The 15,108-nt window shown below is 41.6% G+C and overlaps 2 protein-coding genes across 3 annotated transcripts in view; one reads left to right on the top strand and one right to left on the bottom strand.

Moving 5' to 3' along the window:
* The first annotated feature begins 1,404 nt into the window (after window positions 1-1,404).
* Window positions 1,405-4,235, top strand: ssr3 (signal sequence receptor, gamma). The gene is made up of 5 exons (XM_040008796.1): window positions 1,405-1,620; window positions 1,963-2,089; window positions 2,469-2,567; window positions 3,547-3,678; window positions 3,970-4,235. Exons 1-5 carry the CDS (start codon window positions 1,488-1,490, stop codon window positions 4,034-4,036), a joined length of 558 nt encoding a protein of 185 aa, XP_039864730.1. The 5' UTR covers window positions 1,405-1,487; the 3' UTR covers window positions 4,037-4,235.
* Window positions 4,236-4,364: 129 nt separating this feature from the next.
* The window catches only part of kcnab1a (potassium voltage-gated channel, shaker-related subfamily, beta member 1 a), a 110,939-nt gene continuing 100,195 nt past the window's right edge, over window positions 4,365-15,108 (bottom strand). For both annotated transcript variants that reach the window (XM_040008794.1, XM_040008795.1), the window contains exons 7-14: window positions 15,032-15,075; window positions 14,793-14,879; window positions 10,848-10,933; window positions 9,529-9,649; window positions 9,211-9,305; window positions 8,583-8,703; window positions 8,090-8,178; window positions 4,365-7,885 (exon numbers count right to left, since the gene is read on the bottom strand). In XM_040008794.1, coding sequence (XP_039864728.1) covers window positions 7,796-7,885; window positions 8,090-8,178; window positions 8,583-8,703; window positions 9,211-9,305; window positions 9,529-9,649; window positions 10,848-10,933; window positions 14,793-14,879; window positions 15,032-15,075 — 733 coding nt within the window. In that variant the 3' untranslated portion in view covers window positions 4,365-7,795. The remainder of the gene's footprint in view (window positions 7,886-8,089; window positions 8,179-8,582; window positions 8,704-9,210; window positions 9,306-9,528; window positions 9,650-10,847; window positions 10,934-14,792; window positions 14,880-15,031; window positions 15,076-15,108) is intronic.

Below are 15,108 nucleotides of genomic sequence, written 5' to 3'. Positions count from 1 at the left end.
GGCAAAAAACAAACTGGTACTGAAATGGCCTCCAGGTAGCTGCCAGACCTCATGATAAATAGTCACTCAATCCTCAATCCACCCCTGGGTGTTGGGCTCATAGGAGGAGGGACCCATGTAGCTGCTTTGGGCTAAGCATCTGGCCACCAGCCACCAGACTCACACCCTCCACATCAGCGCTGGGCTCTGTTGTGGGCAAGATAAACTGGTCCCTTGATCTTTTGGTCATCATAGGAGTTTTCTTTATCTGGCCTTTCACCCACAACAATATAGCTGCTGGGAGCCCTGGAGCACACACACTTTCACCACAATATGGTAGTGACTCTCAGAGGGGAGGAAATATTAGTATAGTAATACACTGTTATATTACTATGCTGTTATATATATATAATGCTATGAAAAAGGTTTGTAACAGGACTTCATATACATTCAAATAAGGTAGAGACAGTCTCACTGTGTTCACTTTAGTATGACGTGAAATGTGTGCTAATCATTAGTTAATCATGAGCATACACTGCTCACTGCAACAGCAGATTAGGAAAACAAGAAAGAAGTACCTCTTGATCATGACAATTTGCATATTATTGATCAAGAAACTGACCTCACAGTCCATTGTTCATTCAGTGGGCTAAGGTACTGTTTATAAGGTTGGGGAAACGTACAGTCAGCTGAGAATGAAGAAGACACTTGGATGAGTGACAAAACGTTTCTCCCACTGAAAACGCTACGTCCAGATGAACAGAATCGGTTTTTGGGGATTTCATATATCCCTTTTCACCGTTTCGCTCCGAGTCAGAGACTAAGTGAAGTGTTTGCAGACAAGTTGGCGTCTTCCATGCAGCTACTGGTGACCACAGCAACCCGCCAGTGACCAAAGCAATCACAGGGTGTCTATTGCAGCACTACATATCACTGTATGTCTCTTTTTGACCTATTTCATGCTAGCAACTGCCGGCAGCCTACAGTAACAACTTACCAACTAGTAATAAAATACACACTTTTCCCATGAACCAATGGTTACCAGGGGTCTACTGACTGATCTCTAAGGATTTATCAAACAATTTTACAGCTATTTCTAAGCCACTTTCAGTTGCTCCCTTGTCAGAGGGTCACCGCAGCTGATAGCTCTATAACCCTGTTACCAGTCACTTTAGTTAGGCTTGTGGTCCTACATGAAACAGCCCGCATTAATGTGATCAGAAACAGACGTGTTTACCTAATTCTTCATGTCAAAATGCCCATTATATTAAGGTGCACAAAAATATCGTTAAAGTAGGCTATTGTGCAACGGCACAAGTGCTGTGTCCTTATCGTCCTGTGGAGGGCAGCAAAAAGCCACAGCGTCTCCGTCGTCATCCAAACAAAGAAGAAGAAGAAGAAGCCGGAGTGCTGACGCGTCTCTCTTCTCCTCTTCTTCTCCATTCACCGACGTGTCAGTCTTCTTCTACCCGGAGCGGAGCAGCAGGCAGAAGGTTCAGTGAGCACTCATGGCTCCCAAAAGCAGCAACAAGCAGCAGTCAGAAGAAGATCTTCTCCTTCAGGACTTCAGCAGAAACTTGTCGGCAAAGTCCACAGCTCTGTTTTACGGAAATGCACTCATCGTTTCTGCCATCCCCATCTGTGAGTACAGCATAGGCTGAGGAAGCTAGCTGGTGCTAACCGCTAATTTAGCTAACACTGAGTGAGTGGAGGATAAAAAATGAGAAACTGTCAATAAAAACGAGGTTTTCAGAGCCGCTACTTTACATATATAAGCTCACGTAATGTTCAGAGATATAACACACAAGCACAGTTAATAATATTGATCAGGAATGCTAACGTGACCTCGTAATAACGCTGTGATACGAAGTGCAGTAACAAATGAATCAAAACACAAAAAGCTTAGGGAGATTTTACTTGAAAAACTCCAGTTTCAGATAATTAGTTTGAGCAGCGTTTTGTGCTTGTTTTCCCTCTCTTTAGGGCTGTTTTGGAGGATCTGGCATATGGACCTGGTCCAGTCTGCAGTTCTGTATGCTGTGATGACTCTGGTCAGCACCTACTTGGTTGCTTTTGCCTACAAGAACGTCAAGTTTGTGCTCAAACACAAGTAAGAGGGACAAATCCACTACACACGCGTTGCTGCTTGGTTAAATGAGCCTCATATTATACTTTATTCATACCTTTTAACTTCAGTTACATGGGGACAAGAACACAAACATACAAACATATAATCATCAGTCGTTTGAACACAAATAGGGAATCAAACTGTCTCTGTAGAGTTAGAGCTTTTTTAATTCGATCAACTTGATTGACAGATGTGATGTTATTCATTGGGGAAACTTTGAAACGGATTAAGAATCAACAGACTAAGTTCAGAAATGATTTTGTTACTTCTTATTGGAAACTGAATCTACTGGGAGTTGCTGTTGTGTTTTGAATTTGATTAAAGTCTTAATGCTTGTGATCTTCCGCTCATCACGCTCCAGGGTCGCACAGAAACGTGAGGATGCTGTTTCAAAGGAGGTAACCAGGAAGTTGTCTGAGGCTGACAACCGCAAGATGTCCCGCAAGGAGAAAGACGAGAGGTAAAACGTAGTGCACGCGTAAGCCCAATTCAAATTCAGCAACTACACGCTCTCTACACACTTGCGTTTGCTTATCTGTGTGGAGGGGCCACCAATTTAGGTGGTGTTTCAAACCAAGTGGAAGTAGGTTATATAGAAATCCGACTCTGAGCCTGTACTGATACAGTTTTACATACCTCATTCAGTGGTGCGACACCGTTTTTTGTCTCTGGGAAAGCTGCAGACTGATGTGAGTATTTCTGGTTTGTGTCAGTAATCTTAAAAGTGAAATTATAAATTATAAACTTTACCAACTTTATCTTTAACTTTTATTTTTTCTGGCAAATGAATTACACAGGCAGAAAGTCTTTATAACTGTAATGAATGTGTGAAAGCAGCAGTCAGCCTTTGTGGTGAGAATGGGACAGATCACTAATACGTGAGCTTACAGGTTTACAGTATTTTAGTCTGTATTATATTCGTAATAGTTACACCATAATCTCATGTCAACATACCACAACAACACCCTCTTCTGCCAGCGTTAGGTGCTAAACTCAGGTGCAGTTTCTTCTGGTCGCGTTAATGACCCATTTATCTTCACTGGTCTCGCCCTTGTGAACGCCACCGTACATCAAAAGTCAAAAGTATGGTGATAAATCAGTACTGAGGATCAGAGAGTCCGAGATTATATAGAGGGAGATGTTCCAACATTGTGAAAAGAAGACACTTTCTGGGAAAAGGTTTTGTCTGAGTGGCGACACTTCAGGAGAATACAGCAGGGCGTTCTCACACCCTCAGCGCTGGTATAAATGCTGATGGAGCTGTGGCATTGTCGCTGTTTGCATTTAAGTGGACCAACCCAGTGAGCACAAATTGAATATAAGTCTATGTTTGACATCAACCACCTTGTTTCTGTTCACACACTGTCTCTAACAAAGTCTGCGTTAACCTGGTACACGTAGACAACAAGGACGACATTTTGTTTTTATCTCCTGTCCAGAATTCTGTGGAAGAAGAACGAGGTCGCCGACTACGAGGCCACCACCTTCTCCATCTTCTACAACAACACACTCTTCCTGGTTCTCGTCATCGTCGCCTCTTTCTTCCTGCTCAAGAACTTCAACCCCACCGTGTATCCTTTCACGTCTGTATGTGGCGGTATTTAGTTCACAAGTATATTTAAGTTGAAAATGTATGACAGGTTTTGTTGTAGCAGATTTATCCTTTTAACACATCTTAACAGATTAATAGAAAACCGATTATTTCAGGCTATGATAATCTTACAATATTGAGTCGACTAAAAGAAATTTGATGTTTAAATTATGACTAAAACTAAAGAAAACTCCCTGTCAAAAGTAACACTGTATGCTTCATATCTGCAAACTTTTCTTACCAGTGTTTACCTTAACCCACCTTTTCCCAGCAACTACATTCTGTCCATCAGTGCCTCTTCAGGACTCATTGCTTTGCTTTCCACCGGCTCAAAGTAAAGGAAGAAAGGGTGGGGGTTGGGTTGGAGGGTAGGAAATGGGCTAAAGAAGTGTACACTCATGTTAGGAACAGGGTTTACAAGCGGAATATGACATTTCATCTTCATGAAAGTCGTGATCAAATTATCTCCAGAGTTGTTTCTACAGATCTGTCTTCTGTTGTTTTTGTAACAAATAAAGCAAGTCTGTTTACTTGTCACCTGTGTCATTTGATTTGTGTGTTGTTCAGTCTGCTTTTTTTACAGCTAATTTAAGAAAACAACAACAGGATTTTGCGTGATTATTAATCTATTTTAATTATACGGTCCATTGATTGGCTTAGACACCATTTCCATTGGCAATGCTTTTATTTCTAATCACACTTTCACATAGAGTATTTACAGAGAAACTACTGATCAGGAGGGGAAACAATACAATGACACAACAAGAACCGAAGTCAATGTCTCTCAAGTGTTTTTCATCCACCCAACAACACGTAGAATCAGTGACCTCTGAGTTTTCAGATCTGATTATCAGATAGGACTCAAACCAAAACCAGAAACCTTGGGTAGCAGTTGATGTGGCACATTACAGGATTTCAACAAGCTGAAAAACAGCCACAGATGACTTGCTTGTTGCATTTTAGAGTTGTTTCTAAGTCGGTAAGAAATTGAGAAAACCACGAAGACAAGTCACTGTTCTCTCAGACAACAAGAAGGTTAATGTCCATCTTGCATTACTTTTCCTAATATCTGTAGGACTGTTGCACTGCTTGTTCCCGAAGTTTGTGGAGCTGATAATATGTAGGTTTTGCATTCCTCTGAAAGCGAGTCCCATTTACGGAGAAGCTACCAGTTTAAAGAATCAGCTCCACTGTTCGGTGATATAACGCTCCCGGGAAATTAAGGAGCACGATGGAGCTCAGTAAGCGCATCATTCAATAGAGAATAATAACAATTTAAAGACAGCATTTTCCTTTTTTGTAGCTACACTGTCGGTGTGTGCTTGATGCTTACAACTTTCTATTAAAGTGACACAGGAGACAAATAATATCATCTGCATACATTTGTTTTAAAATCTTACATATCTTGTAGGCCAGAAGCCAAACGCCATTTACCAACTTGTAGTGAAAGACATCCCTGAATTTATTCCTGTCGAAGGAATTCAAGGCACTCTGCCAGGTGGCCACAGTCCAACAGTGACTGACTCAAACTGATGGGAAAGCTGTTGACTTGCACACAAACTTAAACGTTTACCTTTGTGTCTCAGTGGCATGTGGTTGCCACCAAAAGCTACAAATAAGTGAACAAAGCAAATATAGATTCTGCGTAGGAAAAGATGGTGCAGTGTCCACATAGAGAATAAGAAATAAGCAAAATATGTTTTTTCTTGATTTCAAGGCATAAAGGATCCAACTCTAGTTTTCCTCCAAGGACAGACTTCTTAAATAAGCTGTGAGCCAAAGAGATTTTAGTGTTTCATCCCAAAACAGGTAACAGCGTGCTCTGGATAACTGTAGGCGCTTGTAATCTAATGAGATTTCCCTTGATTGATCCATACATAGGTGGTATTTGTGGTGCAAGTCAACAGATGCACACCAAGGACAAGAAAGTGACTCAGTCGGAACCTGGCCAACATTTCTGCTGATCTCAGAGATGGCTTGTTTTCCACATGAAAGAGAACAAAAATAATGCGTCAAGGTGACAGCCATGAAATCCGAAGGGTCGATCCACGTTCAAGTCCTTTAAGAAACCTTTAATCACATTTGTCACGTCTCATTAGAGAAGCTCACTTTTAGAACGATTCTCTTATTGACGCAGAATCCAAAAGAGAAATACAAATTTAAACCTTAATCCTTATAAATAGTTCTGACTTTCTTTGTCTTTGAGGAGACAAAAGTACATTTTTGTCTGGTTGGAAGGAGCAGGACGGGCTGGAGAGCGGCCTAAACGTTGCAACTGATGCAGCGATACTGCAGAGGAGCAGAAAAGTGACTCTATTTACACGTCTGCTATGTGTGAGCCATACACTGCGGTGAAGTCCTCGTCTGCACGAGAGGCTCCTCGATGGGTTTCTCCTTATGTTACACTGTATTTCTTAACATCTTATGTACATTTAGCATCGTCAAACAAAAGCAGTATTTCAAAATGTCAAAATAAAGTTCATATATATTAACTACTCTAGAATAAATACTGTAATCTTTGCCACATCCCAAATACCTTGAGTCTGTGCCCCATTGTGCCATTTAAACAAGCAGTCGTTCTACACATGACAAGACCAGAGGCGAGTTTATCTTTTATTTCATAGATTCATCGTAAGCTTAAGTCCAAAATCCTCAAGGTTTGCTGGAGCGATCTAGCGATGCAGGTTCAGTTCACAGGCAGAAAAGCAGTCCGCTTTATTTCTCTTCTGTGGGATTCTTCAGCAGTTCCTCAGAGGGAACACACGGGGGCGACATGCTTCACTCTCTCCTCAAACAGAGTCCAATATGTACTAGTACTCAAAGTCCCGCAGTACTCTGTCACACCTGGGGGGCTGGGGGGACAAGCTTGCAGGATTTTTTGATCAAACCCTCTTCTAGTCTTTAATTATGTGCTTTGTCGAAAAGAAGAAAGAGGCACACTATAGCAGGGAAACATGCATCTGGTGGTAAATATGCTCACGATTTGCAGCCTTTATAATCCACTGAATACTTAACTATTCTAAATACGGGACAGAATATACTTGGTAGGTATTTGAAAGCTAATTCGGGCTAATAGGGATCGGGTCTGTTGAGGCTTCATTCATGTTAATAAAACTCTGTATTATGCGCAAGTCACCTGGTTGCTGCTTACCTCCAACACAGGAGGCTGGAGTTTTACACTCTTATGGTAATTCTGTGTGTTGCTCTGCATAGCGATTTAATGAAAGCACTGAGTGGGGTGGGGGCGGGTGGGGTTCAGAATACAACTGTCCACTTTCCTGAGATACCTCTGATTTCTTGCATTCATGTATTCAGCTGTGGTACAGTGGTACTCATAAATAAAATATGGGCCCAATATGAATTTTGTGCTCAAATTATGTTACTTGTGAGTGGAGGTCTTGGCTTTCAATGGGTGGGCTCGAGACCTGAAGGCCTGAGCCCAATAAATAAGTAACACAGGCGTCTCATTTAGCAGCTACTATCAAGGTGCCCTTCGGGAAGGCACTTTAAATACGCCCGCTTTGCTTCTTTTGGTTTATCGGCTAACTGGATGTGAGTGTAAAGTTGAATATATTTTAAAAACGAGGCGCTGCAGTCGTAGTTTCATGCAATTTTAATCCAAATATCAGGTCAGTTGTATATCTATCCCTGGATGGAGCTGAGCTGGGATGTGCTGGGATCTCAAATATAAGCCTGAATCTAAACTTTTACATGTTCTACTCTAAGATCTGCATAGTTCTACCTGCACGTGGCAACACTTTGATTTGGGAGGAGCACAAAGTTTAGAACTACTGAAGTGGATCGTGTTTTGTGTTTCAGGCTGCAAAAAGCTGAGTTTCTCAAGCATGACGTGGCTGAGCTGGGCACCTGAGATGAGCCTGGTAGAGCTGATCTGATCAGGACAAGGCTCAGACAGACAAAGGTACAGTATGCAACGCTGGACTTAGCAAGGCCGTCTGTTCCAGGCTGAGGCGGGCTGGAGCTGAGTGGGGCCCGAGGAGAGAACCATGGACATGAACACTGAATGGAGGGTCCAAGGTAGCAGTATGGTTAGGTAGGTAGGTACAGCTGACCTCTTGGAAGTCCAACTGCCTGGTCTAAGAGCGGTAGTCCTTCTTACTGTACGGTCTGTTGCCTAGGATGTGGTCGATCTCTGACACCACATGGGAGGTCATCTTGGGAAGGACCTAAGAAAGAAAGAGATGTGCTGAGTAAGCCTGAGAGGAGTGAATGAAGGAAGACATGCAGAATAATGTGAAGAAAGTCTGAAGTCATTATAGGTACAGACTTGGGACAACTTTTTTAATCTAGAAATCATTATAAGTGGAAGACAGCAGAGGATGCAGGTGAAGAAACACAGGTAACAGCAATGTGTGTCTGCTTGTTCTGACCTGTATGGCCCCGAGGTTTTCAGTGAGCTGCTCAGGATTGGATGTTCCCAGAAGGACCGAGCTCACCCCTTCATTTCTTAGACACCAAGCTGCAGAAAAGCAGAAGATACTCAGTCAGTGACTATTCAACGGCACACGTCTTATTATTACTTTCTGATTATTGTCTTTAAACAAACCAGAGGTTCCAGCACTCTTGCACATAACCTGGACATCTACTTATCACATGGGGAGTGCACAACACACCCAGCTATTTGAACATCCACAGGGATGCAGTGAAAGCACAAGTGCATCAGAAAAGTTTTGCGTTGGTGTGTAGACTGGAAGCTGGAGGAAATATCAAACACGAAAGAAAACAAATACCCAACGAAGGTGATGAAAAATGTGCCCATCTTACATAAACCAGCTCCTGTCTGACAGGTCTGTGCATTTATGGTTTAAAAGCTTTGCTTTAAGCTGCTTCTGCTGTATTTGCTATAAGACAGGGAAGTCTTACCCACAGCCAGCTGAGGCAGGGTACATCCCAGCTTCTCTGCGATGTGGTTGAGCTCCTTCAGCTTGGCTTGTTGCTTCCTTCCATCCTCACTTATTATTTTCTCCTTCAACCACTGATAGGACTGACAGCACAGAGAAGACACAGACTGAATGAGTGAAGAGATGCAGGGTGTAGCCGGAGAGCCTGGAGACTCCAGAGCTGATGTATTATTAATAATTTATTGGCACACAGAGATGTAGTCACAGTGCTACAGACATGCCTTAATTTCATCATTTATTTAATTAATCAAAGTCAACTTGTATTGATCTGTTTGTTCAACTCAAGTCAGGGACACAGACACACTCAAAGATGCAAAACATGAGCTTGGAAAAATAAAGCATGACTATATCTAACTTTAGGGTGAAGATGCAAGCGGAAACAACTTTGTCTGGTTGCATCTAAACCGAAAACATCACACATGCACGTCCTTAAGTTTCAGCGTATCCAAATCAAACCTCCATAAACCCTCCCCAGATCTCATCTGTCTCACGTCTTAGATATCGACACCACCTGAAGTGCGCAAGTCATGAATCACTGCTTTGAATCTGATTCTCACTGTCGCTTTGTTTTGACGAACCCTCACGCTTACCTTCATGGAGGCCCTGGATGACTCAGGAATGCCATTTTCATATTTTCCTGTGATGATGCCGCATGCCAGCGGTGACCACGTCATCGCGCCGACTCCTGTAACCATGGACACAGCAGGAGAGTTGAAGAGGAGTTTTAATGAGATGAAATGTGTGAGAAGAGCGTCAGAAAAAGTGAAAACGTGAGAGGGTGATTAAAGCGCAGTGGAAATGAGCAACAGAGAAGGAGAGCAACTTGGTCAGAAAGGTTGTTGGATGGAGTGGATAGGGAAGTGACACAAGGATGCATGTGACTGATCAAGCTGTTGTCAAACACTTGCCTATCTTATGGTAGAGTTCGGGCAGTTGCACTTCTACTTTCTCCCTCTGAAAAAGATGATACTCGGCCTGCTCGCACACTGGCGGGATCAGATTAAACTGTCTCGCCACAGAGTAAGCCTCCTAGAGATAAAGACAGAGAAAAGATGCTCATCACGATGTTTCATGTGGATTTACTTTTATATATTGTTCAAAAGATTGTTATTTTATAGCTATATAGCTATTTGGTACGTAAGCACAGAGGTTTGGGATAAACTCGGGGAAGAAATGAGAGAGGGAGGGGTTGTTAATCAGCTTGTGGGAGCGTGGCACAAATTCAAATGCATGCCTCTCAGTAAGTCAGCAAATCAATATTTCATATCACAACTCGGAGGCACCATGTTCAAATTTCCTTATCTATTTTCTCCACGGATCCTTTAAAGGCAAATGCCAGAGGAGTCACACACACACACACCTACTCGGAGAAAAACAGCGCCATTGTTGCTTCTTTAAATACCCTTTAATTTAGTGGGTTTCCTGCTGTGCAACACATGTCAGGATGAGAGCACAGTCGAAGTGGGAGTGTATTCTGTGTGATGCACGGATAATATCACTGCCATCACGCAACTTACAAATTACCAGTTGCCCTTCTGCGCTGCAACCCATGACATGTGCCTCCAGACTGTGTGCGCGTCCATGCATGTAACTGCGTGTGCATGCTGTACTGCTGAGAATCAAAGCCACCTTCATTAGCGATGCTATCTAAATTACACAGTGTTCATCTGGGCCCGTTGTTCTGCTTCTTTTTCACAGCCAGAGAGGGAGAATGTCAACACATTGCAGTGTGCTTAGAGGGAGGAGGAGGGTGATAAAGAGACCAAGAGAGATAAGAGGGGATGGATGCTACGTCCTTGAGTGTCACTTCAGGCATGTGTTCACTTCATAACTCTCTGCCTCATGTATATATTCATTAATGCACCAGTGGTTGAAACAGGAAGTGGATTATCTCTGACAGGAAAACAAAACAAAAGCCAGAAGAAGCCGCTGTGCCTGTGCCACTTACTGAAAAAGCCTCTTTTCACTCTCAGTCTTTTACAGTCACTACTTTCTCCCCCCGACTTCCCTCCAATTATCAGCTCTGTAATTACTCATTCATTTTCAATACTGTGAATATGCTGGTCACTGGAAAGGCACATCTGCATTGGCTTGACTGTTCACGCCAGATACTATATCCACCATTTATATACAATCTGTAGTCGGTTACCAAATGTGTAAAGGAAACATTTATTTGGACGTTTTCATTCTTCTTCATTTCTTATACTCAAAGCTGTTTGCTGCTTACCATGATCTCCATGGCCGTCCACCGAGACGTCCCCCAGTACATGGCCATGCCTTGGTTTATCACATAGGTCATGGCTCGAACAATCTCTGTGGATAAATGCAGTTATGACAGGTATCAGTCAGCTGGATCGACAGTGAACAAATTGTGCGTGTTTACTTCACCGTTTGCATTTCGGTGTTGCTCGCTGAGAAGCATCATCAGTAATATTTATAGATGCTTGTGATTTGTAGTGAGAGACGAGTGCAAGAGTACAAAGACACTATTTTGTAATTTTGCCACTTTATTGCACTGCTAGTGGATTTTAAATAAAACAATCCAAGACTGCACTTCATAATTCATCCTGCTGCTTCTATCAGCAGTCATATCACCAGTAAATACTTACTAAATAAATAATCACCCGGTTCTACTGTAAGTCACACACACCCTAGTTATAACATTTCCTCTACCATGTTTGACTGATGATGTGGTTTTCTTCAGTTTATTAACTTTTTCTTTTTCTTCCCATCCTTCTGGAAAAAGTTCATCTTGGTTTCATCTGCCCAAATACTTTTGTTATTTCCGGAGCTGTTCAGACTCTTTTAGATGTTTGCTGGCAAAGTCTAAACTGGCCTTCTTTTAAGTGATTGCATCCTCATGAAGGCCTCTTGTGATTGTAGAATTGGAGACTAGCAAGTGATATCAAGCTACCAACACTTGCAAACAACTCCAGATCTTTACTCTACCTGATTTGTCATGAAATAAGAAGAGAATGGGCCACATCCGGCCGTGTCCAATTACTTTTGAGCCTCTGAAAATGAAGGACAATGTATAAAAATGGCTGTAATTCCGAAAAGGTTAATTGGGATACTTTTGTCAAATCAGTTGATTTAAAGCTTAAAGTCTGCACTGGTTTAAACCCACTGTGGTGGTTTACATTACAAAAATCATTATTCAGTTACATTAAGCCCTCGCTGCATATAGGTTGGAGATAATGTTGCAGATGAAAAGAGAGGAGGCGGAGCTGGAGGCAGATGGAAAGATGGATTATTAGGACTCAACGTATCACAGAGACTCAACTTGGATCAGAGAGTTCAGGGAAAAAGTAGAGAGGTGAGATTGTGCTGGCTTGGACTTATGCAGAGAAGAGGTTTGGTAAATATTAAAACAAGGACTAACACAGAGCTGCAGAACAAGCGAATCAAAGTAAAGACAAAGAAAACTATGTGGCCGTGGCTCGCAGGTGGGTGGTGTAAATGAGGAAGAAGCAGAGGACAGATCTAAACTATGGTGACCCCTAAGATTCAGCCACATACAGTGCAGTAAAACCAGAATAACACAGCAGATGGACAGGGACATGTCAAACATTTTCTCAACAGAATATGACGATAACATAGTCAGAACATTATCAGAGGATTGATGCGAAACACCTAGAGCTTGGCAAAATATTTTTAGCCAGCAATAGCTGAGCTACATGAAAAGACAATGCCAGAAAAGTTGATGAATAAAAGATTGAAGACTAAAACCAGTCAAAAACTAAAAGACTAAGAAAATAAAAAGGCAACATTTGAGAGAAACGGCCTTGAAAGAAGCTTCTTCTTCACGTTGTTCCAGTTTCTGTCATGACCTAATCGAAAATAAATAAATAAATATATTAAACCCTCACAAGGCCGCCCGCCTCCTCAAGTCTTTCTTACCTGTTGACGGCTCATCACCCCTCCTTGACGACTCCGGGGACAAACTAACAAGCTCACATACTAAAGCCCTTCTGATCACATTTAAGCTACTGCATTTTTAATGGTGCAATTAGCTCCAACGCTGCTGACTGTGAGAGCCAACGGCAGTCAGAGCCAACAAAAACTGAGATTAGGACTGTCATTAAGGTTGTTCATCATCGCCCTGTGCTCACTCCAATTATAGTGCAATCGTTCACTGTGGCAGGACTCTTGTTTTTCACTCTGCACAACCGATACTTGGCAAGATAACCGATTATGCGGGGCGAGAAAGTTTAAGAACTCCCAGAGAGAAAAGAAAAAACGAGGCTTGTAAAGATGGTGCGTTAGTAGAAGTCAACATGCACCAAAAGTATATAATCAAGACAAACCAAGAAGACTTGTAATGAAGGTTTTTGTTTTTCCCTGCACCGAGTAATAATTAACCTGAAGCACAGACGTCTTACTCAATAGTATGCTGCCAGGGGAAATAACAGAGGATTAAGACAAGACAACAATTCGCTTTCTTTCCTTTCGTTTGTTATTGTTGTCTTCCTCTCTTCGCCCTTCCCTCCTGTCGTCCTTGCTCTGTATTTACGTAGCATCATGCTGCGTTCATATTTAAATGCAACCTGCATCTATTTCGGGGCGGCATAGCACAACAGAGAGCAAAACAAGTCTGGGGAAGCATGAAAAACAAGAAAGCGTGCATCAACAAGCATGAAAAACATCTAAAAGCTGAAGGAATTAAATAAGAAGAGAACAGTGAGGGCACCAGGCAAAAGAAAATAAGTGTGTACAGGAGCAGATCCTAAACAGCTACAAGATAAAGGAATAGACAAGCTTAAGCACAAAAGAACCGACAAAAAACATCCAGCTACAACCTGCTCTCTGATTCACTGTGTGTGTGTGTGTGTGTGTGTGTGTGTGTGTGTTCTAAAAGAAGAAGCCGAGCACAGTGAAGAAACATACGCAGTGAAACAGAGAGCAGAGGAGAGAGGCAGACACCGCAACACAGAAATTAAATCAGATTAATTCGATAATTACCTGAATAAAATACTTTGTTTTTTTAAGTGTGCAATGTCTTTTTTTATTTTCAAATTCATCTTTACACTTACTTCTACATAAATTCATTTATAGCCAATTATTAACATTCACTGAGATATTCAGCAGGGCAGCTTGGGTTACTGCCTGCATAGGGAGTGTTCATTTTGTGAGAAAGATGCCCTATAAGCTACTTTTGACCACTCCCCTTTCATAACAGGTTACCACACCGGGTAGCTCTGCATGTTTGATTTTGCAGTTCTTGAGCTGGACGTCCCTCCTGATCCAACCCCAAAGGGGATTTGTGTCTCCAGCAGGACCTGACTAGTGTAAACCACACTATTGCTATTACAAGCTCACTTATGCAATGTTTAAAGAGCATTTTGCTTTAATACTGTTAAATGAACTCCGTCATTCATGTCAGTGTCACACAGATTTGTACTGGAATATTAAAATGTAATATTAACCAGAGCACAGTTCATATAAAAGAAAGCAGCTCTACCGACTGCTTAGCACTAATTAAAAAGCTACTGAAAGAAACCACTGTTAAGAGGCTCTACCTCAGTAAGCAATAGTACCCAATCAATTTATAATGATTAATGAGGAACCACTGGACTACTAATATGCATGTTAATAAGAAACTTCTTGATAATGAATTATGCAGAACTGCCTGCCTCACTTTAGCTATACTAAAGAACAGATTTTCCAAGAGTAAAACTAGTCTTACATTTCTAGTTCAATATAATAGAAATAATAAGTAGCTCTAACACCACTAGGTAAATATGTTCTTTGTCAGAGACACTGTACAAACACTCGTGATAAATGAATACAGTGTTTCAGATTAGACAAGAGGTTTTTCTGAGGTTTTCTTGAATTTGTCTTGCAAACAGAAAATAGCTTTCTGCACACTGGATTTCATCGACAGCTTCTCTATAGTCACAAATCACAATTATGTTTGAAAAGACATAATTACTCACCAATACTTGATTATTTTTATATACAGTTCTCAGCCGTGATACTGGTAACCTAACACATTTTTCTGCAAGTGTAAATACATGATTCTGTGGAGCAACAATGCAACTATTTCATGAATCTTACAAACGATCACAATAACAGCAAAAGTTCCATTTGCTGAAAGTCAGACACTGTGAACCAGCTGATTCGATTAGTTTCATAACTGGATGTTGTTGGAAATCTTGATACACTGACTCACCCTCCATGGGAGTATTGCTATCTGGGCGATTGGCAAAAACTACGTCCACATACTCCAGCTGCATCCTTTGTAGAGAGCCTTTCAGACCTGACACACACACGAGGGCAAAGGACACTCAAAGGTTAATGAACTGAAAGACTTTTACCTTATAACATGTTACTGTGATCTCATTTTAAACAATTTCACTCTTTAAGAAAAAAGTTTGTCATCTTTGGAGATGTTAAATTTGCATGTCTCACCTTCAATAATGTGTTTCCTTGACAACCCTCTCTCTGTCTCTGCTCTGATCGAATAAAACACATACATATCACATCAA

Source organism: Simochromis diagramma, unplaced genomic scaffold (genome assembly GCF_900408965.1).
Source record: "Simochromis diagramma unplaced genomic scaffold, fSimDia1.1 OVJJ01000344.1, whole genome shotgun sequence".
Taxonomy (NCBI): domain Eukaryota; kingdom Metazoa; phylum Chordata; class Actinopteri; order Cichliformes; family Cichlidae; genus Simochromis; species Simochromis diagramma.
This window is presented reverse-complemented; position numbering and strand designations above follow the sequence as displayed.

Bases quoted from the DNA above. Each gene is read 5' to 3' on its own strand.
- ssr3 (XM_040008796.1), top strand. From the start codon at position 1,488: ATGGCTCCCAAAAGCAGCAACAAGCAGCAGTCAGAAGAAGATCTTCTC. The intron at 1,621-1,962 runs GTGAGTACAGCA...CCCTCTCTTTAG, and splicing joins CGTTTCTGCCATCCCCATCT to GGCTGTTTTGGAGGATCTGG. The intron at 2,090-2,468 runs GTAAGAGGGACA...ATCACGCTCCAG, and splicing joins AAGTTTGTGCTCAAACACAA to GGTCGCACAGAAACGTGAGG.